Here is a 23948-nt window from a genome sequence, read left to right on the forward strand (position 1 = left end):
AAGTAAATCAGAAACAACAGTTGATCTCAATCATATGCCAGCTAAAAGGCCAAGAGTGAACGTTCCGTTCCATCCAGTTGATGTCGGTTCATAAGCAGTGAGGGAGCTTGATTCAGATCAAACTCCCCTCGGCCTCAAATGGCACATGGTTGGCAGCGTCGGGCACCTCACTTGAAAGGCTCAAACGTTTGCATGCCTGTGACCAGATTCAAAGCTGTCACAATCCTCATCTGGTGCACAGATCACAATCACGCGTGTCCATATGGCGTTCGTTCTGACTGCGGCCCGTCACGATTCCACATCTTCCACACAATGTATTCATTGAAGCATAGAGGGGAAAAAAAACACTCTCACCCCCGAGGAAGATCCTGAATGCATCGTATCCCCAAAAAACCCGGGATATGGAAACGCACGCACCTGAACCGAGCCATGGGAAACTTTGCCCAATGAGACCTTAGCTTAATGTATTCCTTTCAAGCCCCTTGCAGAATGCTTTCGTCAAAACCACAGTCTCCATGAATATAAACATGAGGCGGCCCACCGGGCCGAACAGTAAGAGCACGTCTTGTTTACTTGTGTCCCGGTCAAACTGGTGCAAGGTCCAGTGAAAACACACAGTCGAATCTGAGTAGGGACCAGTAGCAGGCAGACACACACACACACACACACACACACACACAGAGAGAGAAAAGTCTGGAATAATCATATTGTGTGGGAACAGATTTAAAACAGACCTTGTGTGACCTTGAGAGCCTCAGAAACCCATACAGGCAACACACTCCTTTTAACCCGGAGACGTTGCAGGTCACTGTGTGTGAATTGATCTCGGTGGCTGCTGCTCTCCTATCGACATGTGGCAGCCTTCCATTAGGATGAAAGCACGTCTCCCTGCCTGCGAGCGCGCGCACCATCACGCCAGCAGAAAACCGCCACAGAAGCGTCATTCAAAACGCTGCGCGTCCCGGCAGCCTATCAGCGCGTAACCGGCCCCGGGAGTGTGTTTCTTTAAGAATGTAAGGTGGGTGAGCCCCCTTTTTTTTTCCTCCCCCCCCCCTCCTGACGCACGCCTGGTATGCAAACATAAATTTAGCAGCAACGTGTTTGCCGGGGGGGAACGCAACATCCGTGAGCGACCGTGGAGTTGTCATGTCGTCTGCGGCGCTTCTTGGCTGACTTTTGCCTCTTTTTTTTTTCTTCCTCCCCCTCTCTCCTGTCCCTCTGAGTGAACCGGAGCCAGGGCGCAGCGCCGCGCCGCAGAGGGAGAGCGGACCCTTCCTCTCCCCGAGTGACCGGGCGGACCGGGACGCGCGCACACGGGCACACGGGCACACGGGCGACCCCGTCCGAGGTTACCCTCGCTGAAGCCGTCGGCGTCATGGGGATGAGAGGGCGCTGCCTGTTCGCCACCGGACTGCTCCTTGTCGCCTGCGTAAAGGTAAGCTGCGGCGGCTTTCTCCAATTGGGTGACAGACAGTTATTTCCCATCGGAGAGTCAAGGCGCGTCACCTCGGCGTCGGGACAGATGCTGGGATGTGTGTGATGTGATGTTGACCACGCAAGTCTTCTTAGTTCTACTTTTAAAGGAGCTCCAAGAGGCAACACACCTCTTGCTATGTCATGAGCTAAAAACCCACAGTGCCAACCTAATAATGCCCAAGGTGCTCTGTTATAAATAAGATTTATTTGACCATATATCATTTATTTGAAGATTGCTCTGGTATTTCATACAGGAGCCATAACTGCTACCTCAACACCTTTACACCTGACACCAAGGCCCCAAATAAAGATATAAAGTTAACTTTGATTGACTCATGTATTATTAAAATCAGATGTGCTTTGATACTGTAATAGGTCCAAGGAGGTCTTTGCAGTGGATGAGATGAGGAAGAAGCGTGCCGCAGTCTGAAGTGACGTAATGTCACAGAAAACCATGGTTGTGCTCAAACGCTTATATAATCTGTGGTAATGTGTGGCATAAATAATGTGTATTTAAATTATGTCATGCAGCAGTTATATCACAGCGCTCTAAAGTCCAGAGGCAGACTCATTTTTTCTCTCCCAACCCCTCGCACTCAAAGACATGAAATTTAATAGATGGAGCAGGGGTCATCCTTCGAAAGGTCACGGCTTATCAGCCCTGCATTGAGCAAACTTCCCCAAAAAATCTGTGCACTCAGCCCACAGCTCATATCACTAATAGACAAGTTTCACATGTTATCTCCCACGGGGGGCATGTCGGTTGCACACATGCATCCATTCGTGCAGGCCGTGTTGTGCAAAAGCTGACACATGCTGCTGCAGCGGGAGCTGAGCAAGAGTTTTTTACGTGGGGGGCGGGGACACAAAGCAGTTGTTTGGCAAGCAGACGCACGGCTCTGGGGCTCAAACAGAGGGGGTGGGATGCCACTGTCGGCATGTGTAAAGACCACGACAGGTGCTAATGGCACTTCAAGGTGATTGGGGCTTTCAAACACCCTGGCTGCCGAGGAGTCCAGCCTGAGCACGTCCACACTGTGATCAGTGAATGGCAGTGACTGAGCGCGAGGCTCTGCAGCTCTGTCCAGCTCTGTCTTTGTGTTACAGTCGAAATTATTGGGAAGTAAATCATGAAACAACGGTGCATCCATCTTTGTGTGAGCATCGGCGCAAGACTGCTGAGGGTCTGAAATAGGATGCTTGATTATTAGACTAGCCCTTAAACTTGGAGGATCCCTATTACATAATATTTAAGTGTTAACCAAATAAAAAAATACACATGTGATGTGAGTCACAGATGTATTCTTAAGGCAGATGTTGGTGAAGGGTATGTTAATTCTCGTACATTAACAGACAGTTGTCTGTCGATGAAGGTGCATTAGGAGGTGATGCGCCCTCCAGCTGACTTCTTCCTCCGTATCACAAGCGGCGGCGGTAGTAAAGAGTATTGACTGAGTTGGGTGGTCAAGCGTTTGCCGGCACATGACGAGCTTTCCCATCTGTGCAAGGAGTGACGTGAATCAGCGCTGGACATTCATCTGTTCACACACACCAGAGTGACCGATGGATCAACAAGTCCTCGCTCTTGGGTCAAAGTCTTTGCATTACTGTCTGGCAAAAGGAATGGGGCTCTATATTTGTTTGTGAGGCTGTTGGAAGTTGTGTGAAATGTGCGTGTGGGCCAAACGGCCTGTGGCTTCAACCCCTAAATGGAATAGGCCTTCCTTTGTGGGTGACATAATGACATAGCTCTTGTGATTCTTGGAGGGTCTTGTTGCTCTCATCCCTTGATTTGTGCAGCAAAGTGGAACTTTTTTTTGCTGGATAAGAATGTGAAGGTGACTGTGTGTGTGCAGGAGAAGACACCCCAGTATCTAAAAGTGGCTTAAAAAATGATTCGGCTTTCGGCTGGTGCTTTGGGGAAAAGCAAATCCCTGTTGTAGTTGATTATTTCTCAAGTGTTACATTCAAATTTTGTGTTTACCAGATTTGGGATTATAGATAAGGAGGATTTTTCCTGGTTCAAACTCTGCTGCTCAGTGTTTTTGAGCTCCACTTGTTAAAGGACCAGATTGGTTGGTCTTTTGACCGCACTGGCCTCGGGGAATGGGAGACAGACAGGCTAACCCCTGAGGGGAGTGATGGTAACGGATGTTAGCATCCACATTTACTCTTTAAAGTTAAAAAAAAAAAAAATCCTGGTTGGGGTATTTAGTGATGTTTTTTCATTTGTTTTAAAATAAAATATGAAAATGTCTTGAGTTTGTCTGACCCACGAACCTTATTTCTGGCACCTTACCAAAAAACACGCTCATCGACTTTTGGACAAGGGAACAGGAAGTTCCCAAATATGCACATTTATTTCCAGATATATATGACTCATTCTAACACTGCTCTACATGTAGCAGGTCCTCTTCCACACAGCATGCCATGTTGCACTGTCATGTTGCTACTGTAGGCCAGAACATACAGACCAAACACTGGGTCTAGTGAGGACCCTTCGCGTTTTTTAAAACATTTTTATTTTGACACTGTAGGGTCTCCTACATGCTTGGAAAGGAAGAGGTGAAGTATTCAGTCGGTTGCAACATGCAACCTCACCACTAGATGTCACTTATTCTTACACACTTGAAGTATGAACAGAAATCAGTGAAAAACATTATGCACACTGTCTTACCACTGCAAATGAACGCTGAAACCAAAAAATGGATGTATTTAATGGTTCAGTGACGTCAGTGACCAATTAATAAAGTTGGTTTTGGCACTTACACCCCTAAAGGGACATTAAAGGACAGACACTTAAATCTTTAGGGCTGCAACTAACGATTATTTCCATAATCGATTAATCTGACTATTATTTCCTCGGTAAATCCATTAGTTGTTTGGTCCATAAAATTATATAAAATTGTGAAAAATGTCGATCGTGTTTCCACACACCAGATATATTTAGTTTACTGTACTGTCATAAAGGAGCAAAGAAACAAGAATATATTCACATTTAAGCAGCTGAAATCAGAGAATCTTTCCTTGCTTTTCATAAAAACTATCGATTACTAATCGATTAACTGTTGCAGCTCTATAAATCTTAACTGAAAACAAACCTGCTGTGCGTATTTATTTCCCAACAAGGTTTCAGGTGAATAAATTCTGGTAAGTCTCTAAATATTATTGCTGCCAATAAAACACAGCAGGCAAACTGAGTTTGACAAAGACTTATCTGTTGAAATTGATGATTATTCTCTTTGGGAGTTAGTGGAAAACAGCTTGTTTTATGGTTTTTAACATTTGATGGATACAAGTCGGCTGCCAGACTTCACTACAGTGTTTGGCTGCCCCTCTCACTCTTCAGATTACCCTGCTGGAATTCAAAGGAAAATTATCCGCGAAAAAAACCGAACCGATTCTGATGTTTATTCAAGGAAATGGTCCTTCTCCGAGTGTATTGAAGTGCTCAGGATGGGGAAGCTTTGGGGTCCATTGGCGGGATTAAGTGGGGTCACGGCATGCAAACGGTCCCAAGTGAGCGTCCGTCAACAACAACATCCCCTGTCCTCTGAAACACGCTCCCTCGGCTCGATCGCTTGATCATAAAGACCGCAAACTATCCAATTAGCTTTCACGAGGGCCTTTGTTGTGGACGCAAGTGGAATGGGAAGTGAATTAATTTTGAGAGGGATTGGTCCCACTTGAGTAGAGGAAAAGGCTTCAGAGAACATCTGGACCGGTGACGGATGGATGGAGCAAGTTTTTGGAGTGCGTTAACAAGCCCGCGTGTTTTCAGTTACGCAGCAAAAGCCCTCATACTCATCTCATTGTTGCCATCTGGGGTTAATCTGTGGAGGGAGACAGAGGGTTGTGTAGTGTGGAAGTGCGGCTGTGTGTGTGTGTATGTGTGTGTGTCTGTGTATGTGAGCAATGCTATTCCAAGGCCAAAAATTCACTGGTACTCGTGTTTGCACAAATTGCCCAGGTACCCTCTTTTCCTGCAGCCTCCTTAGTGTTGCTGGCACAGAGGCAACTTTTCCTGTGTGTCCTTACTCAGGTGTGTCGGGATACAGCTCTTCCAACCCTGCAAATCCAGAGAGCAGGCATTCGTCCCCGTAAAGCCAGCCAAAGAGGAAGTAGCTTCACACTGTTCTCAGCGGGCCAATGAAGGAGAAGTTCTGCAGAACAGAACAAGAGATGGCAGCTTCTGTTTAATGTCGAGTCTCAAAGAAAGTTTAGTTTCTATAGTAATTTGAAAAATTACAATAACTGGGCTTGGGTCTAGCACTCATCTCCAATTTGTATTCTTTCTTTTACCCCTTGCAAAATTGGAACACTGGCAGTTTCTTCCGTCCAAAGAAACCATTGCAGAAATAAATTGGGGGGGGGGGGGGGGGAATCCCGAATCATAGATCAGAAAAGATTGAAAAAATATAAAATTAGACCTGGCTGGAGGATGAGCTCGTCTCTGTTTTTTTTCTAAATTTCTAAAAGACGGTTTCCCCTTTTTTCATTATCCCAGTGACGACTTACAGTTCCTTCTGAAGATCTCTTTAACTTCAGAACCTCATTTAGTTGAAGGAGTAGTTTGGGGAATATGCTTATTTGCATGTCATATCTAATTTGTCAAAAATGCAAGTGCAAAAACGACAAATTGTATGTGCCAAATTCTTGTGCTGCTTCACATTTCGCATGCAGATATACGAGAGTGATATCGATCTGCTGTTTTAACTCCCACCTAAAAAAAGGGAACTGATGTGTTCCTTTATTCCAAATCATTCCTTCCTGCATCAGGAAATGATGAATAAACCAGGCTCTGTGAAAAACCGAAGAGATGCGGAACAGAGAATATGGCTTTAGCCATCTTTCCACCCCCAAATCTTGTGGCACTCGATGATGTTGTTTTCCCTCAATCACTTGATGCTGCGTCCTAATAACGTTCTGTGACTGACTGCCCAAATCGCTCCGTGCCAGAAAACGGCGTAACTTGCTGGAATCATGTTGCATCGCGTGTGCCAGGGTGTATGCAGGAGGGCACACGTTGTCCGGGCTTCAGTATCGAAATGTGGGGCCTTTTGTGTTGTGATGTGGCTCGCAGGAAATGAAATATGTCTTATTGTGCTACAATACAAAAACGCTGACCTTAAATCAGACTGCTGTCACGCATTAAAAAAGAACTGCCACCAGATGGCAACATCACAGCAGACGGACCTTTTGTGTCCAGCTCAGCCTCGGTGGCTCCCACGGCCAACCCAGATAGTCAAATCTTTTGTGATGTTGCAGGTGGCTGCCCTCCGTCCCCTCTCTATTTCCTCTGGAGCCCATTGTGAATGCATTTGTTCCTCCACCGTGAGGTTTATTTGTCATTGCCGGGCTTGAAAGCTGAGCCTCTGGCATCCGGTTCCTCTGATGAACCATCTTGGGCCTCCATCTGCAGCGAAGCCCACGTCCCCTCCATCAGTGTGATTGAGCGTTGTTGTTTTATCCTGTTGTGTGTTCCTGGACGCCAGCTCAAACTTCATTTGCAGCAGCCGGGTCCCTCTGTGCATCATCTGGCCTGCACATTTTTCACACAGAGCCAATCTGAAAAGCCACATCACCTCGCAGCCGAGCGACTCTGCCTTGGCTCGAGCACATGCGCCTCGTTCTGTCTGTTCCGTCCTGCCCTGGCCTTGACCCTCAGATCTGTCCCAGGGTGGGATTGCAGCAGGAGTGCCGGGGAGTGGTGCTAACGGGAGGGGAGAAGCAGTGCTGGGGCCCCTCTCGTGATGCCTAATTAGAGGGGAGGGCAGGTAGGAGGCGTGTGTGTGTTTATCTTTGTTTTTTAAGCACTTCTGGGGAGGATGGCCAGGAGAGGGAGAGAAGGCAGACTGGATGCTGCAGAGGGAAGGAGAGAGGACAGAGAGAAGGAAGACTGGAGATTAATAGAGGCAAAAAGGTCATGTATGGTAAAAGAGACACATGATAACATAAACATCTGAGAAATGTGCATGACAATAGTTACACTTTAGCCTTTTAGCAGTGGAGTTAAGACAGAGGACCAAAATTAAAGAAAAATAGAAAATTATGTCTCTACAGCTTTAGAGATATTGATGTGGTCATAGGAAAATAATGTGACTTACATGTTAAAGCAAAGACCTTCACCATATGCAGCAGCAGCTGAAAAAAAAAGAATGGTAAGTTTGTCAATGACCACTGTTAAATAAAATGTAGTAAAATATAGCAAAACTTTGTAACTCAATTTGTGAGGTAAAGACAGAAGAAGGTGCCATATTCGTATATATCCACACCGGGGATAGAAAAGAAGAGTGGAATATTTATGGGGTGATATTTATGTGAAATTCGGTGAGATCAAGGGGAGGAACGGACGCGCGCAGACACGGGGTTGTCTGTGGAAATGGGCGAAAAGGAGCAATATTGATGGAGTGAGAGGGGAAGAGTTGCGTGAAGCCTGCACAGAGGGCAAAAGGCAAAGCAGAGACCAATGCAGAACAAAGCCACCAGCATTAAAGTTGGCAAGTGAAAACATAAATATTCAACATGCCGTGCATCGGAGAATAGGGAGATGCAATCATTTTCAGATTCACTGACCGGTTGACAGGCATGAAAAACAAGTGCAGGGGGGGTTGAAGTTGTGCACGAGTGTGAGAAAGGTTATGTGTAAGGCGAAAAGACAGGACGGACAGCTAAATCCAGGGGGGAAGCATGATTGACTGAGGAGCCGCAGTGCCGGTGTCTGACGGGGTCTCCACTGCCGGCTGCGGCGACGGTCTGCAAGGCTAATGATGCTTCCCGGGGTTCTCACATCTGCTTCCCCCTGTGGCCACATGTGCTTTGGGTAAACTGTTCGCGCCGCCATGACGAAACATGGAAACCCCATCACAAATGATGCGCTATCAGGATTACTATGCGTTCACCCGCAGAAGCAGATGTAATCATGTGATCATGCTCACAAAGTAGACGTGTGTCCGCCAGTGTGGAGCTTTTCTGTAAATATGCACGCTTTTGTGTCCATGAATGCTTTTCCAATGTTCACAAATTACAACAAAGAAGTATTCAGAATCCTTAACTTGAAGCCCAGGATAAAACTACTCATTATGCAAAATGGCCACTTTCAGAACATTGTATTATTATACGTTAAATTACATTCATGTGTGTGTAAAATATATTTTAATTGTGTTTGTATGTTATATTTTCCAAGAGTGTGGGCGTGAGGTAAGCCTGCTGGTAGATTGTAGGAAACAAACTGGCAGAAATAAAAGTTTAATTTCTGCAGTGGCACATGTATTTCTGGTGGTTTTTGTTTGAATGTTCCCTGACTGGACCGGAGGCAGGTCTGAACTAAGAGCGAACTTGGCCATGAACTTCAAATGACCTTTATTCCAAATTTGAACGTTTTCAAAAAGCTTTCATGGTCTTGCTTTTTTCTTCTTCTGTGTTGTGCAGTGATTGATGCTTGACCTCACGAGACCTTTCATGACCTTTTGAAAACAATTACCTCTATGGGGGTAACTGTTGTTTTTTGGTCATCGGCTTTGTACGGCCTTTGTCTCACCGTGGAGTTGCATTTGAAGTGCCACTGTGGAATTCCGTCCCAGGATACCTAAAGGTGGTGACATCACGCAGCCTGGCGTCTCACTCTGACCTCAGCGAGGGGGGGGGGGGGGGGGGGGGGGGGGGCGTGTACCACAAGCAAAAAAAACAGTCTCACACACGCCCAGCTTGTTTGAATCTGTCGTCCTCCGGTCCGAATCCTCTCAGCACTACCCCCTTTCCTCCCCTCCTCCCCTCCTGTCTCCCATGCTGACAGGTATGCAGCTCGAAAAAGTATTTGGCAACCATGACCTGGAAAAGTGCGCATTTGACATTGAGTGTGTCACTCACCCTTCACTTTCCACCACTCCTCCTTCACTTCAACGGGACATAATGCCCTCTCAAATAAGGCCTTTTGTGTTATCAGTAGAGTTTCTCCTCTCATCTCGGCATGATTTGCCTCATAGCTGGAATAGTTGGGATTGTGGTCCCCAGGTGGCCTGTGACGCCACCGAGATGATATGACAGATAGTGGAGTCGGTACCATATGAAAGATCCTAAACTGTTTGCTCAGACCATTTAAGCTCAATGTTGAGAGACCGATGGACTGACAGACAAACAGAGAGAGCCGTAGACAGACAGTGAACTAGCCGGGGGTAAGTGCGGGGCAGTTGAAACCATCTTAAGTATGTGCTTGCTTCTTGTAGGCTGCTCTTATTACAATTTTTTCGACAAGGTCTCTCAACACACTCTGCACACAGCATCTAAATTAAACCCTTCAAACCCCTTGGATTGTTTTGTTTCAGAGGCCTGAAGAGGTGCATTTATGTATTCGGTAGAAAAAAATAAAAACGAAGATTAGAGAAATGTCAGAGCGAATTAAATTTAAGTTTGAGAAGCAGAACATTATGATTTTTCTTCCTTTCCTGCCCCATTAATCATCTCCAGATCTGCCAAAATGATCCTGGGACCTTGGTCCCAAGGCTGCAATTAATTATTAATTCCCTTCTTAATTTATCTATTCATAATGTTTTTTTATTTATGTAAACTGCAAAATGTCCAAAAATAATTAAGTTAGCCTCAGACCTCTTACTGTGTACAGCAACAGTCCAAAATCTGAGGATATTCAATTTTCAAAACAAAGGGAAGCAGCAAATTCTCACAATGGAAAAACTGGATCCAGATATTCAGATGAGACTTAAAAATAAAAATAAAAATAAAATAATATAAATGAATGAAAAGGAATTGGGCTGCACGGTGGTGTAGTGGTTAGCACCTTCGCCTCACAGCAAGAAGGTTCTGGGTTCGAATCCCGGTTCAACCAGGGCCTTTCTGTGTGGAGTTTGCATGTTCTGCCCGTGTATGCGTGGGTTCTCTTCCTCCCACAGTCCAAAGACATGCAGAATGGGGTTAGGTTCATTGGAGACTCTAAATTGACCGTAGGTGTGAATGTGAGAGTGAATGATTGTCCGTATCTGTATGTGGCCCTGCGATAGGCTGGCGACCTGTCCAGGGTGAACCCCGCCTCTCGCCCAATGTTAGCTGGGATTGGCTCCAGCGACCCCCCGCGACCCTTAAATGGATATAGCGGTAGACGATGAATGAATGAATGAAAAGGAATTATTAAAAAAAATTATTTTGTCGACCAATTGATGTATTGGCTAATTCGTTCGTCATGAAAAAAAACATTCTTGTTTAATATGTTTTCCTGAGAAAAAAAAGAAGCTCTTTTGTAGTTTTCTATTGTAACTCACTACTGTTTCCCATCCTAATCTATCTATCCAACCTTGAATTGGTTTCTAAATTGAGACTTTTCTCAGGTCCATAAATTCTTTTGTCGATGTTAAATTGTTCAAACTGAAAAGTGTGGAAGATTGGTGAAATCAGCGATTCTACACCCCCAACCCCTAAGAAATATCTCATAAACCTGCTGACCTTTTCAGTTAGGGAAGCATCCGTCTGTCCATATGTCACACTCAATATTTCATACAAAACATGCTCCAGTTGAACACTGCATTGCGACATCACACTACCGAGCGGATGCTGATGATGATTAAACGAGGGGACGCATCCATCAGTGCATCGCCCGGAGTGAGCTTAGCCGAACTATGCGTGACGCAAAAGACAGAATGGGGACGTTTTTCTCTGACGAAAAAGGGCGAGCCGTACGTGTGTTGGCACAAAGAGAAGAACAACAGCCAGTTCTGTGTGTCGTCTTAGTGCATCACGAACAGACAAAGCTGGTGAGAGATTGTGTGTGTGTGTGTCAGCGTGAGACAAGTGCGTTTGCTGACGTTGATTGGCAGGAGGGCGCAGCAGGAATGTGGCTGGCTGCGGCGCTCTGCGGGACAGGTACAAACCGCTCTATCATCGCATGAGAGCGTAATCGGTACGGGCAAATCATTACATGATCGGAGGGAACCAGGCCTGTGCCAAATACTGCGCGCACGGCCCCTGAGAGATTTTGGGGAGAGGAGGACGTCAATAACAATGAGGGGCTGATGGAGTGAAAGGCAGATCGTAAACAGAGAAAGAATGCCCGATACACACAGGATATAGATTTTCAGATAACGCGAATGTGAAAAGGAGGAGGTAGGGGAACGTTTTTTTCTCCCTTTTTTAATCATTGATCCAATTTACACAAGGGTAATTCGAGGGCAAATCTGGAGGGGTTTTTTGAGGACCAGTGTCCAACCTAAAGAATCGTTTGATATGCAGAGTTAACATATCAAAACGTAACTTTTACAGTCACCCTCAAAAAGCTCTGAGCCAGTGCAGAAAAAAATGATAAAACAAAGACTCAAAATCTGCAAGGCACAATCAGTTTGGAAATAATTATTGTGATCCCGTCGGATTCTATGGAAAAAGAAACGCTGAAAGCAACTGTGGCTATTTTTCTTTCTTCCTGCGACGGCTTCACGAAATGTTCACTTTGCGTTACCAGCAACTCTGGATGGGAGCTGTGACATAATGCAAAGTGAGTGAACAGGAAACAGCCGCGCCGAAACGAGATGAGATAAAAAATGACAAAACCCAACGCTGCATTACAAACTTACATTGTTTCCTGTGAGTCCCTCGCGCGTAGTTAGTCCGTTTTGAATTCAGCTCCTCCGACTCCCCCGCTGACAATGAAAAGTACCGTGGCGCGCTAATGACTGAATTTGAATATACCCAAAGGCTAATGCTAGGTAAATATGATTAAAAAAAAACTTTAATGATTAATACTTAACATTTATAATGACAAACCTCGCAGTTAATGTGGTGTGAGAGTTAAACACATGCTCGGTACATATCCAAGTGTTCAATCATTCACCCACACATTGTGATGTCCTGATGGTATCTTCTTACCTTCGCTCGTCACACAAACATCATTAAATGATAAGAAAATTAAAGTCAATCTCTGGTCACCCCAACACACACACTTCCTGCACGTCTACATCTAACCTTGATAAGAGTCAAACAGATTAATTATCGAACTATATTTACCTAAATAAAAACAGTTGCGCTCTCTCCTCTGTTCAGCCAGGTTGGAAATGTAATGAACGACTGATATTCTTCTTATATTTTCTTCACGTTAACCAAAACTGGATTACTTTTAACGTTTGACTCCTGTTAGTCAAGATGCTAAAAGAGGAGACAAGTGTTTTTTTAATGTATCCAGGATAGGTAGGTGACATAAGACTTTCATAATACAAACTGGACCGAGTAACTGGAAATTAGCAAGTGATTCCACCTAAACGTAATTGGCAACGGATCCTGTTACATAACCGGTTTGGAATTTATTGCCTTTGCCCAAAGCTAACGAGGTGCCAGTCCCTCACCTCAGACTGAATGATGCTCACTCGCCTGGTGTTGATGTAACAATATGTGGCTGTAATTGCGGCGGCCTAATCTATGCTGACAACAACTATTTTTGCCAGGGAATATTTTCCTTAAGAAAACCAGACTGAGCTTGCAGGCCCCTCTAATTTGCACAGCAGATGTGGAGTTGGGCAATGCGAGCGCAACATTCAGGTTTACGGATCACCATGATCCTGCAGGACAGCTGCGATGTTGCAGTGTAGCACAGCGGAGACTTAGAATGAAAAAAAGCGTGTGTGGCATATGTCTGAGGTTATTGTTTGCATGAATCACCATCTGTTAAGTAACCGGAGCTGCTGCGTGCAGGTGTGTCAGGCAGACACACTGCCTTGAGGTGCAGTGGTGAGGATGTAGGTTCATGTTCAACAGTGTGTGCCAAAGCTGCCTCGCATGTCTTTAACTTTTCTCTCTTTTTTTTCTTCTCACTTCTATCTGTACAACCATGCGTGTCTGTAACGCAACCTTAGGTGATTCCTGCTCCGACACGCCGTCGTCTTTTATGTCGTTCTGAAAGTGAATAGGCAAGTGTGAGCTTACATGTCTTCTTTTTCATTTTTATGATCTACCCCTTTATCCACCTGACATATTTGATTTATGTGGCCCTTTGTTTTTGCTTATTAAGAAAGCCCAGCATGACATCACAAATCCCTGTTAGATTTTTGCCGTGTGAGTCTTTGTGCGCTTTAAAAAACGTATGGGCTCAGTGTGGCTGTTTCATGCTCACTGACTGACACACTTGGCTCCTGCTGAACCCTGCTCCTTGGTCCGGGGGGTTCATCCACAGCCTCTCCCTTTTCCTGGCTCTGGCCGACTTCAGCTCCCAGGCTTCCTGATCCTCCCGGGGTCAAACCTCGGAGAGCGCATTACCGAGAAAGAGGGAGACAGTGCATGCGCCGGTTTGTCTTTTCCTCTGCAGCGCTGTGCAGAGTGTAGCAGGGCCACTGAGGGCAAGATGATTTCCTCCACCGCAGAGAGAGAGAAAAAGAGGGAGATAGAAATATGGTGGTGGTTTGTCCAGAGGTAGGCACATTCTCATGTCAAGGATTTTTTTTTTTATTCCAAAGAGGGTGGGGAAATTGGTGTAAAGCACTCAAGCCTATTTTACTTCTGGCCTTCAATCTAGTGTGTGTGTGTGTGTGTGTGTGTGTGTGTGTAGGTGGGTGTTTGTGCAATCATTTTCTTTGCACTTCAACAAACGTTCCAACCAAATTGTGTGATGGTATCCGATCGGAGCTGTACCCCCCCCCCCCCCCCCCCCCCCCCCCTACGTGTTTGAACTAATTATTGACAAAGTTTCCAAGTGGTGAGATAAATTTGGAAAGACATTTCCCTGCGTTTATGTGACGATCCAGGGCAAAGGATGGATTGTTTTTCTTTCCGCTGCACTAATCCAGGTTGCTTGCAGAGCCCTTGGCCGGTTGGGCACCAGATTTAACACCGCGAGTGAACCCACTAATCACATATGCACACGAACACGGGACAGCAAAACTCCCATGTAGGTAGGACTTGTGTCAGTGTCGGTCGAACTCTCCGGTCCAGCTGTGCAAGTCGAGGGCTTTCACTGCACAGAAGTGTCCGGCGTGGCTCTGCGGTGAACTTGCATGCCCCAGTTATCCGGATGACGCAAGTGAAACAGGGCAGATCCACCGCTTGTGGCTCATCAATATCAGGCACACCCAGCTGTTGTCATAACGCTGCTGTGTGCACGGCCCTTTCCTACGTAACATTCGGGTCAACTGCTCACTGGCAGCAGTTCTTATTTGTCTCTCCCTGTTAGGCTTACACTTGTCATATTCGATATTCGAGATTGTTCATTATTGACTACACCGACCACATGGCAGAGCAAAGTCATTTTTACGCAGGAGCCGAGAGTCAGGCATCAGAAATTGCAATAAAAACAACCAGAGCTATTAAAAAACGAGCACAACGTCGCAAACACCGTATTAAATCACATGCAGTACTCGATGAGAAATCAAGTGACTGCGTTAAAGTGTATATATTTCAGCACACACATTATAGCGCAGTCATGAAATAATAACAGGTTTCCCAAATGTAATAATAGTTTATATAAGTTCACAATTTTAGAAACCAGAACCAGAAAATATTGCAGTTTCTGGTTCCAAACTCACTCCACACTTTATTAGTCTTTTTTTCTTCCTCTTCATCATATGGAAAACTTTTTATTACTCTCAAATTTATTGAGCTGCTGATCCAAGAGAATGCTATCGCTATATACGGGTTTTAATTGAGATTTCTCACCGTGAATGGCCTTTGAACGCTTTTCTGTCGTTGACCGACGTGGACGAAGATGGAGAATGGAGAGATGTTAAAGTCTGAAAAAAAACCTGCAAAGTCCCTATAGCAAATGTTCGAAAGGCTCACGTCAAGGTTTTTAAAGTTTGGCGTCTCCCATGAATGCTGCGGTTGTTCTAGTTCTCTTCAATCCAAGCGCAGATGCTGAAGAGGGCTTTTGTGTTGTACAACCTCTGTCATACCAACCTGGTATGATACCGGGTCGTACAACACGACATCAATTCGGATACTAAGCAGACTTTCACTTGGCAAACAAAGGTACAATGTGACAGTTGTTTGCAAGATTGCTGAGTTATTATAAGTTTGAAAGTAGTTTTAGTCAGCAAAGCCAAAGACATTTAGTCCTTTGTGTCAGTAAATAATTTACCACCATTTAACACAAAAGATGGCCGACCCAAACTAACATTAGCACTACACCCACAGCTTAGCCTTATCCTAAGCTCACCTTTTTATTAATGTCGCCGTGCCGGCTTCCGTGTTTTTCATGGTCTTGTCACAGCTGTGTTTAGATGTTGCTCCTTGTCTGTAAAGCTCAGTGGGACATTGATGCATTAAGTGTGTAACTTCCTCTCTGTCAAGAACCCGCCCTGCTTGATAGCATTAAAGCTGAAACGGAACGAGCAGCTCAATTCAGTTCTGAGGAAGAGATGGGGCGGTGGGTTGTTTTACCAGGTCAGGAGCACATGCATGTTGCAGTATAAAAAAACGGTAACTGTTGCGATTTATTCATCCGTTTGTTTGTCTTTCACATTACTTCGTTGTAGCCTAGGCCCTATTTTCCAAGATCGCTTATTTAGTTTTTGCCCTGTCCTGTGGTGACAGGTGTCTTTTAGTCATACATTTTGTTTACAAAATGAATAATGACGCTCTTTCTATAGCTAAATTAATATAACAAAAACTCCCCAGCAACTATTCCCGCTCCATCGTTACTGTAGCTGGTGACGGTGCCATCACTCCTAGCCAGTAACCCCAAAGGGCCCAGCGCGTCTTTACTTCTCTGTCCTCTCCGTGACCCTTAATGCCCTTCCTCCTGCCCGCCTAACTCTTAAAGATTAACAGGGTGCTCACTACCTGTCCACCTGCCGGAGGCATCATGTTTACGAGCACCAGGGTAATCTCAGGGGTCCAGTTGGTTTTCTAATCCTTGGAAACAGAAAAGGAGAGCCCGGCCAAGGGCAGGCTGTTCCCTTTCCGAGGGGACATGTTATGGGAACCGCCATTGTTCAGCTCCGGAGGGCACCTGTATCCATATCAGAATTAACTGTGCCAAATGCATCTTATTTGGATATTGTGTTTTCTTGGCTTCGTTTAAGAGGCTAAATGATTCTACTGTGATTATTTCTTGGATTCTTTTTTCCATGGAAAAATGCTAGAAACCCCCCCCCCCCCCCAAAAAAAGAAGAAGGCTGGCGTGTGCACTGATATGTGGCAATAAAGGTTTTTGTAGAAGTCATGCCCTTGTTCCAAAGCACACGGGGGTGTTTGCTAGCACCAGCAGATTAGTATAAAACTTTACTTGAAGCTTTCCTTGGCATTCGTCTCTCCTCTTCACTAGAGATCTACCCTCACGATCTCCCCGTGTCACCTGGATATTTGCGAAACCCGCAGAATGCGAAGCCATCTCTGTTACACACGCCAACAACAATGGAAGGGCTGCTCGGACCACGTGAAGGTTTTGGTTGCAGAAGCAATTTTGGAGCTATCAGATTGAAACCCAAGACGCCAGTGCAAGTCAATTCTGTCAGGAATTTCCAAGAGGGATGTGCACTTTTTTCAAAAGCTCCTTTCTTTATGCGGGGGTGGGGTTAGAGTCTCAAATGTCTCCACTATTGTAAAGAGCTGTGTCTTAAACGCTGAGGTCGTCCTTAACAAAGCTACTCTGGTATTTAGGTGGCCTGAATGTCTTTGATAAGAGGCATTGTATTGTATTTTCCATAAGTAGATGAGTTTTTAGGTGGAATGTAACATGATTCCATCAATTTTAGAGGCACTGTTATCTATTCTGTCACTGAGCACAGTCCAGAACTTAATGGACCCTCTGATTTTCCATTTTTCGGGTTTGGTAGCTACATCTCCCTGACGCGCACAGTACTATTGACTTGGGATCCTCTTCCACTCCTGACTGCATGCATGTAACACAGTCTGAACGAAATGATTTATGTGATATGCTCCTGTCTTTGTGTGTGTGTTGGCGCTGTAAGTCGAGCATGATATATCTCTCCACAACTATATATCCCTACAGGATGGAGGGTTTTGGAAAGATTGCAGATGCGAGGCGCACTCGTGACAAACCTGTTCCTCCTGATGATGAACCTTGATTCAGTGCCACAGCTTGTGTGGATTTCAGTACTGCTGAGAGACAGCTTCCAACCATTTTGGCTGTTCTTCGGTTTCATGCCACCTGGGGTTTGCTCTTCACTCATAGAAAAAAAATTACATTTCTTACACAAACCGAAGCCACAGCCAGCAAGTTTTTTTGAGAGACAGATTGCACATCTTGTCGGGTGAAGCTCCCCTGCTCTGCCAGCTAACCTGTCAAGTTTGTCGTATTTAGTGGAACTGGAGTCGACCATTGGGGAAGGCATCAGTGTTGTAATACCGTCATGTAGTTTCTGTCTGCACTACAGTCCAAAAGAAAGGCCTCTGTGATGTTATTTTGATAAACTTGATAGCATTATAGAGCAGTGCTTTCAAGACGAGTAAATGATACCCAGTCTTCCTTTCACTAAGCTCCATGCTCATGCTGTCTCCCATCAAACATAGTTAATTGTTGCCTAATGGACGAGGCTTGCACAGCTTAGATGGAAAAACAAAAAATTAACTTTTCACATATCTTTATGGTGACGGAGCAGCCAAAGAGCCAGGTCAGTCTGCCCGGGGTAAAACTGTCCTGCCACAGCTGAAATGATGTATTGTCGGCAGACGCCGGCGTGAGTCTTGTGCGTTCTGTACTCATTTTCTGTGGTGTGTTCTGTACTCGTGCCTGAAGGGGGAACGACAGGGAGAGGTAGGCCTTCAGTCATTCTTCGGTGGGCTTGTGCTGTAACTGTGCCCGGCAGTGCCAAACCCTGCTCCCCGCTGAGATGACCCTGGGCACATGCTCCAGCTGTGCAAACATAGCCACATTGCTGAGCAGACACTCGCGTCCAGGCTGAGCCAAATCCAATTATTTGCCTCGCCTTTAGCCTCTCTTTTTTTTTTTTCCTCGTTTCATTTCAGTAGCGCATATTCAGCCGCCTTCACTGCACATGAGCTGCGCCGCCAGGCTGAGCAAGACAGACAAATGCACCACTGTGGCTTCTTTCTCTTCTACATTTCTCTCGTGTGAACATTCCCCTGGTTGTCAGCATAATTTCTCAGGCCTCTGCTCAATTTTTTTTCTACCCATAGCTCTGCCGTGACAGTAGGTATCCACTTTGTTTGAAGGAGAACAACCAAAGTCAACAGGGAGGGGACGCAAGCCACTCAGCCGTCATCCAGCTGAGATAGACAGCGGGCGAAGAAGGTTTTTTGTCCGATGGTCCAGCCCGTGTGAACACAAGCTGATCTTTGATGCCTCAGGACTTCCTAATGGATATTGTAACCTGGGTTTTATTTTCCTAGTTCTCTCCATGATTTTGTATTAGTAATTGTACTCACCAAGGTAACTGACACTCAACAGGGTATCTATCCCGGTGTTTCCCGCAGAATTGATTCTTGGAAATTGTGGAAATTGCATCGAATGCCACTTGTGGGTACAGTACGCACACAGCTGCTGCCGAAACTACGAGGTCTGGTCTTCTGCATGCTTGGTAAAATTATTTAAGGACGATAGGGTGAGTGCGCGAGAGAGGGAACGACCACGCGAATAGAGCAGCACACAGCTTTACCAGGAATCAATGGAGCAAAACACTAACTTGTAACTTATTAAACTGTGGCGGGACAAATGAGTTGGCAGCCACAGGCTAGAGAGTTAATGGGAAACACTGTGTCTAATCTAACATAACCTGCAAACTCCAGCATATCCCTTCAAGTAGCTTATTACTACAGTAGTCGGTAACCCAGTGATACCTCCAAGGCCAAATAGCTTTGTGAGGATACAGCTTACATAAAAAATTAATTTAAAAAAACATATTTTTACGTTCTCACACTGCTTAGTTTTTCCTCTTAAAAGCCCTCTTCTCTCCTCACATTAGAAGTTAAAACATTAGAGTTTGAAAATATGAACATTGACGCATGAATTTAACAAGCAAGCAATAAGCAAAACATTCGAAAATGTGTTGAAATGAAACTAGTCTGATTTCCATTCTTCCTTATCATACTCATGATACCAGGAAACAATCAGCTCTCCACTGCAACACAAGAACAGTGCTCTCGCTCCATGTCCACGACAATGTGCTCAGCGTGAACCGCGCTTGAAGGCAACGTATTTTACATGCAGTAATTAAACACCCATATAAAAAAAAAAACCACTACAGCAATTTTACATTCAAGGCCAAGTTTCTTCGAATTTGTCAAACACGCAGAGTAAGTTGTGTACACAGAGGAACAGCACTCACTTCAAGAATGTTGGGTAATTCTTCCCACATATTTGGAAACTGTCACTCTGTGCGCACCGCTGTTGGAACAAGTTAAGTGTTATCTTAACTGACAATGGTTTGTTTGGGAAAGAATTTCTTCAGTAGTTTTGGGCGAAATCCGCACTGTAACACCCTGACGACCGAATATTTCCATTTCCGATGAACCCGCGTGACCCGTCATCATTTATAAACTGACCGTAGTAGGCAACAGGAGAAGATGACAGGGTGCTTGTTGGCCGATATGCTGTCTCTCAATGATGCTGGGATTTGTCAATGACAAGTTTCGAATACAGCGGACCAACAGAAATCCTTAGAATTTGCCCATACTGTATGTACTGTGTGTACAGCATACATGCATGCGGAACAGGCAGCAAGAGTGCGACACAATCAGCTGTACAAATTTGAAATCCCCCTATAGGAATATTGCAATATAGTTAGGGAGAATACATGCTGCAGTATTTACATGGGCAGCCACATGTACTGAGACACATACAGTACATAAAGTTAGACAAACAGAGGTCCCTCTAGTGGACTCATACACGGTGTCAAATAAATCTCCTGTGGCATGTTTAAGAGTTTAAATGGCGCCTCCAATCTGTCTCTTTAATACATAGGGAATGTGGAGGACAAAATGTGCCAACTCGCCCCCCATCCCCCATTAACCCAGCACTCCCTTCTCCCTCAAACGCCACTTTGGCTGCGTCCCAGACGTCAGGGACGTCATTCATCAAACCGCTCCCACTCGACAGCAATTACACAAAAATGACAGGGATGTTTGAATAACTTTTCTCGATGTGCTATTATTGTCGCACGTCTCAGCCAATCAACCGCCATTATCGGCGTTAAGACACTCGTTTTGTGCATGTCTATCAGAGAGAAATCTACATTTTTTTGTTTTCTGTCAGATATTTCTGATACCAGATTGACTTTTGCTGTGAGATTTTCTTGCTGCCCTTTCTGTTGCTGTCTGTCACTCTCCCTGGGGTAATCGTATCCATCGGAATCTTCGCATATTGACAGGACAATGGATGGACAGTATTAAGTTGTCACATCATGTGTTTTCTTGGCCTGATTCGGAATACATCGCGGACTGTGATCTTTTCTGTGTGCGTCTCCCAGAAACAGTTCCCTGGGGGTGACTGTCATGTTCCGAGGACCCCAGACAAATCATTGGGTTTCTCCAGCTCGTCTGTCAGAGCCGTGATGATGTTGTGGTTGGTTTGGCAGCGGGAGGAACGTTGAGTCGAGCGGGGTTGTCTGGAAGCGTCTGCCAGACGGAGACATGGGCCCTTTTAAAAAAATTTAAAAAAAAGAAGTGAATCAAGTTATTGTAAACATTTGTTCTGGTACGGTAGGACAAGCTGAACCTGACTGTTAGCAGATATGTGGCATTTTCTTGGCCAAAGTTGTGTTAAGAATAAAAAAATGCTGCCCTAGGTGCCTCTCTAAATACAGATAACATTAAAAACGTTCGACACAACATGAACTTTAATGACAGTGAAATTGCTCTCTGATGGATATATATTAATATTGTTTATATAATAAATAATAAACCATAAATTTGCTCTTTTAAAAATACCAGATCTTGCTAGTGAAGGGGAAATGTTTAAAAGTAGAAATTTTGTCTTTTTCTTTGTTGATATTTCCTCCCTAGTTGTCAACATAGGAGTTAAGTCAGTTTTTTTGGTCTCTTTTCAGAATCAAAATTCACTATTTTAGAGAATTAGATCGAATAAAAAAAAAAATCTAATCAAATTCCTTCTTATATATTTAGAGAGAAGGACAGGGGAGCAGTGTACGGGGGCTTTGGGATTTGCACTTATCTCTGCTGATCTCCATACACCTGGGGCCCGATGCATAAAACACTGTAGCCGTCACTCAATCAAATTCGGGACTTAACCTTTGTATGCACAACAATAGAAAAATGCAATCTTTTGATGCAGTTTTGAAGCTGTTCAGGTCCACAAGCCTGATTTCCAGTCTCACAGATCAGATACAGCCGACTGTAGATGTCTGACATAAAATGAATTCTGCCTAATGGGCCTGATATATATTATAGTCAATTTTGACTGTGACAGTCAAATTACAGTACCTTTATTATTTATTCATTACAATATGGCTATCTGTCATTAAATCAAAACAAACACCACCTGTAAACTTTAGTTGGAGATAATATCTCAGTCATCATTATTAAAGATCAGATATAATGATGATGAATAATGATGTTAATGTTTTAATTCATAACAGATCGTAAAGCATTGCTTCACAATAGATGATAAAATAAAAATAATATAATCACATGGAAATTAAATGCTGCCAGTACAAATGAAAAGTACAATAGCAGTTATTACACAAAATAAATTTGAATCAAGTTCATGAATGTTTATCTATTGCTGTGTAGATGACTTCATGACATTCTGTTTTAATAAATACCAGATTATGTGTGGGAAGTTTCATGGGTATCGTTTCATTTATATTTGAACTGTATTGCCATGTCTTTGTTTTGGATCCATTTTTTTTCTTCTAACAAAATGTAGTTACATATATATTGTCTAAGACATTTAAACTATAAATTGTACTACAAGTTTGCAAAATAACATGTCCTCAATTAAATAGATTCATGTCAAAGATGAATCATCAGCATGACACAATGAAAATGTGCGAGGGAAACGTAATAAATAAACCTAATTATTGGTTTACCAGCCTAAATGGCATGGCCATGTATCGCTCTCAAAAAAGAAAATCCCTCCAAGCCTTAAATTCAAAATTTGGTTTCCATAAATTATAATGGTGTTTCAACGTTCAGTCTGCAGCGTTCAGTTTAATCAGTTAATAGGGAACATGCACGGCCACGTCTCCCGAGTGTTGAAGGATTTGGCCACTGTCGTGAGCACACTGTGAAGAGAAAAAGAAATTGAAGTACGTTTAAGTCGAACTAACAGGCAGAAAACTCGGCTCACTGGTAAACATCCAAGAATTCTTTCCACTTTGTGCCCAGTGCAGCTGGCTCCCGGTAATGCCGATACACAACTGAAGAATGGAGTGCGGATTGTTGAGCGGGGTGCCAGATAGTTAAAGATGCCCCGCTGCAGCCAGGGCAGCATTTCATTATTTGCCTCGCTGTTAGCCAGATGAGATCAGCGCTGGAGAATGCCACAGATTATGGAAATTAAGACCGTTCGATGGTCAGGCAACTCCGCAAATGAGGGGCTTAATTTGGGAGCGGGAATGCAACAGCGATTCGTCAGTAACCGCAGACGGTGCTCTGGAGAGGAGCATTGCTTTCATGGCGCATGTTTATGTCGGTGAAAACACTTTAGGAAACTCGGCAGAACAAATTTGTTGGCCTTCGCTGTGGTATGAGAGCGGGGTCTTCGTGGATTGCAGTTTCTCTCTCGCCCCTCACACACTAGTAAAGATGTCCTCTTTGCAGTACCTGGCTGAACACCGCCGAGGTTTAATTTGTTTGGCCCGCAGGCCAGCAGCCCGCCAGGTTTGTTCTTTATCTATTTCAAAGAAAACAGCGATTACTGGATTGGTTTTCTGGGAGGTCTGGCGTGAGCGGCTTGCATGCAGTTCATGAAGGTATCCATGTTTGGGGCATTGCCACTGTCAATTTTGCAGGGACTTACAATGGGGTGTTATATTGAGTAAATGGATAAAATTGGAGAAAGTGTCCAGATCTCCGAGTGCTACTTGACTTTTGGCCGCTGAGAAACGGCCGAGTCACCGAAAACCCTGACTGTGCTGCACCACGCCGTCGATGTCCAGACATATTTTTCTGTCATATTGGCAATGAAATCTTGCCGAAATGAAAATTATTGAGTTTTTTTTAATTCAATTTTGACACTTTTAAAACCTGTAGAATTTTTTCCAAATGTGTTTCAGCCATGTCAGGGGGAAAAAAAGCTGCAACAGCAGACTTCAAAAAAAATAAATCTTAATTTGAGATAGCATTTCAGACTGATACCAGTAAATTTGAGCTTCAAGGTCAGTATGACCTGGGTGATCTCAAACTTGGACTCCTACTTATTTCCTGCTTTGGTTCTTGTGCATAACTCAGTGCAGTGGTGGTTTAAAGTCATGTTGCTGACTAACTTTATGAGCTTATAAAGTATATATTGAACTGTGACGTGGCCACAGTGAAGTTAAGTAACTAGTGTCATATCAACATTTTTGAATGAATTGGGTATTTTCTTGGTGAGAGGCGAAAGACTGAAA

At 44.3% G+C, this 23948-nt stretch overlaps 1 protein-coding gene and 1 long non-coding RNA gene across 5 annotated transcripts in view; one reads left to right on the top strand and one right to left on the bottom strand.

Annotated features, from left to right (window-relative positions):
• The first annotated feature begins 1032 nt into the window (after positions 1-1032).
• Positions 1033-23948, top strand: part of LOC118319395 (ADAMTS-like protein 1) — an 82272-nt gene continuing 59356 nt past the window's right edge. For 2 of the 3 annotated variants that reach the window (XM_035649778.2, XM_035649785.2), the window contains exon 1: positions 1037-1435. In XM_035649778.2, coding sequence (XP_035505671.1) covers positions 1376-1435 — 60 coding nt within the window. In that variant the 5' untranslated portion in view covers positions 1037-1375. Of the gene's footprint in view, positions 1436-23948 lie in introns of all 3 variants that reach the window. The other variant, XM_035649769.2, reaches the window with a different exon arrangement.
• On the bottom strand, positions 4437-18981 carry LOC118319440. Of its 2 annotated transcripts, none has more exons than XR_007031763.1 (3): positions 18808-18981; positions 7584-7620; positions 4437-7338 (listed from the first exon to the last, which is right to left on the bottom strand). It is a non-coding gene; the product is annotated as an uncharacterized LOC118319440 (long non-coding RNA). The 2 variants fall into 2 exon arrangements; XR_004795991.2 differs by lacking the exon at positions 18808-18981 and adding an exon at positions 12051-12397.

The sequence above is a fragment of the Scophthalmus maximus genome, chromosome 12, assembly GCF_022379125.1.
Source record: "Scophthalmus maximus strain ysfricsl-2021 chromosome 12, ASM2237912v1, whole genome shotgun sequence".
Lineage (NCBI taxonomy): Eukaryota > Metazoa > Chordata > Actinopteri > Pleuronectiformes > Scophthalmidae > Scophthalmus > Scophthalmus maximus.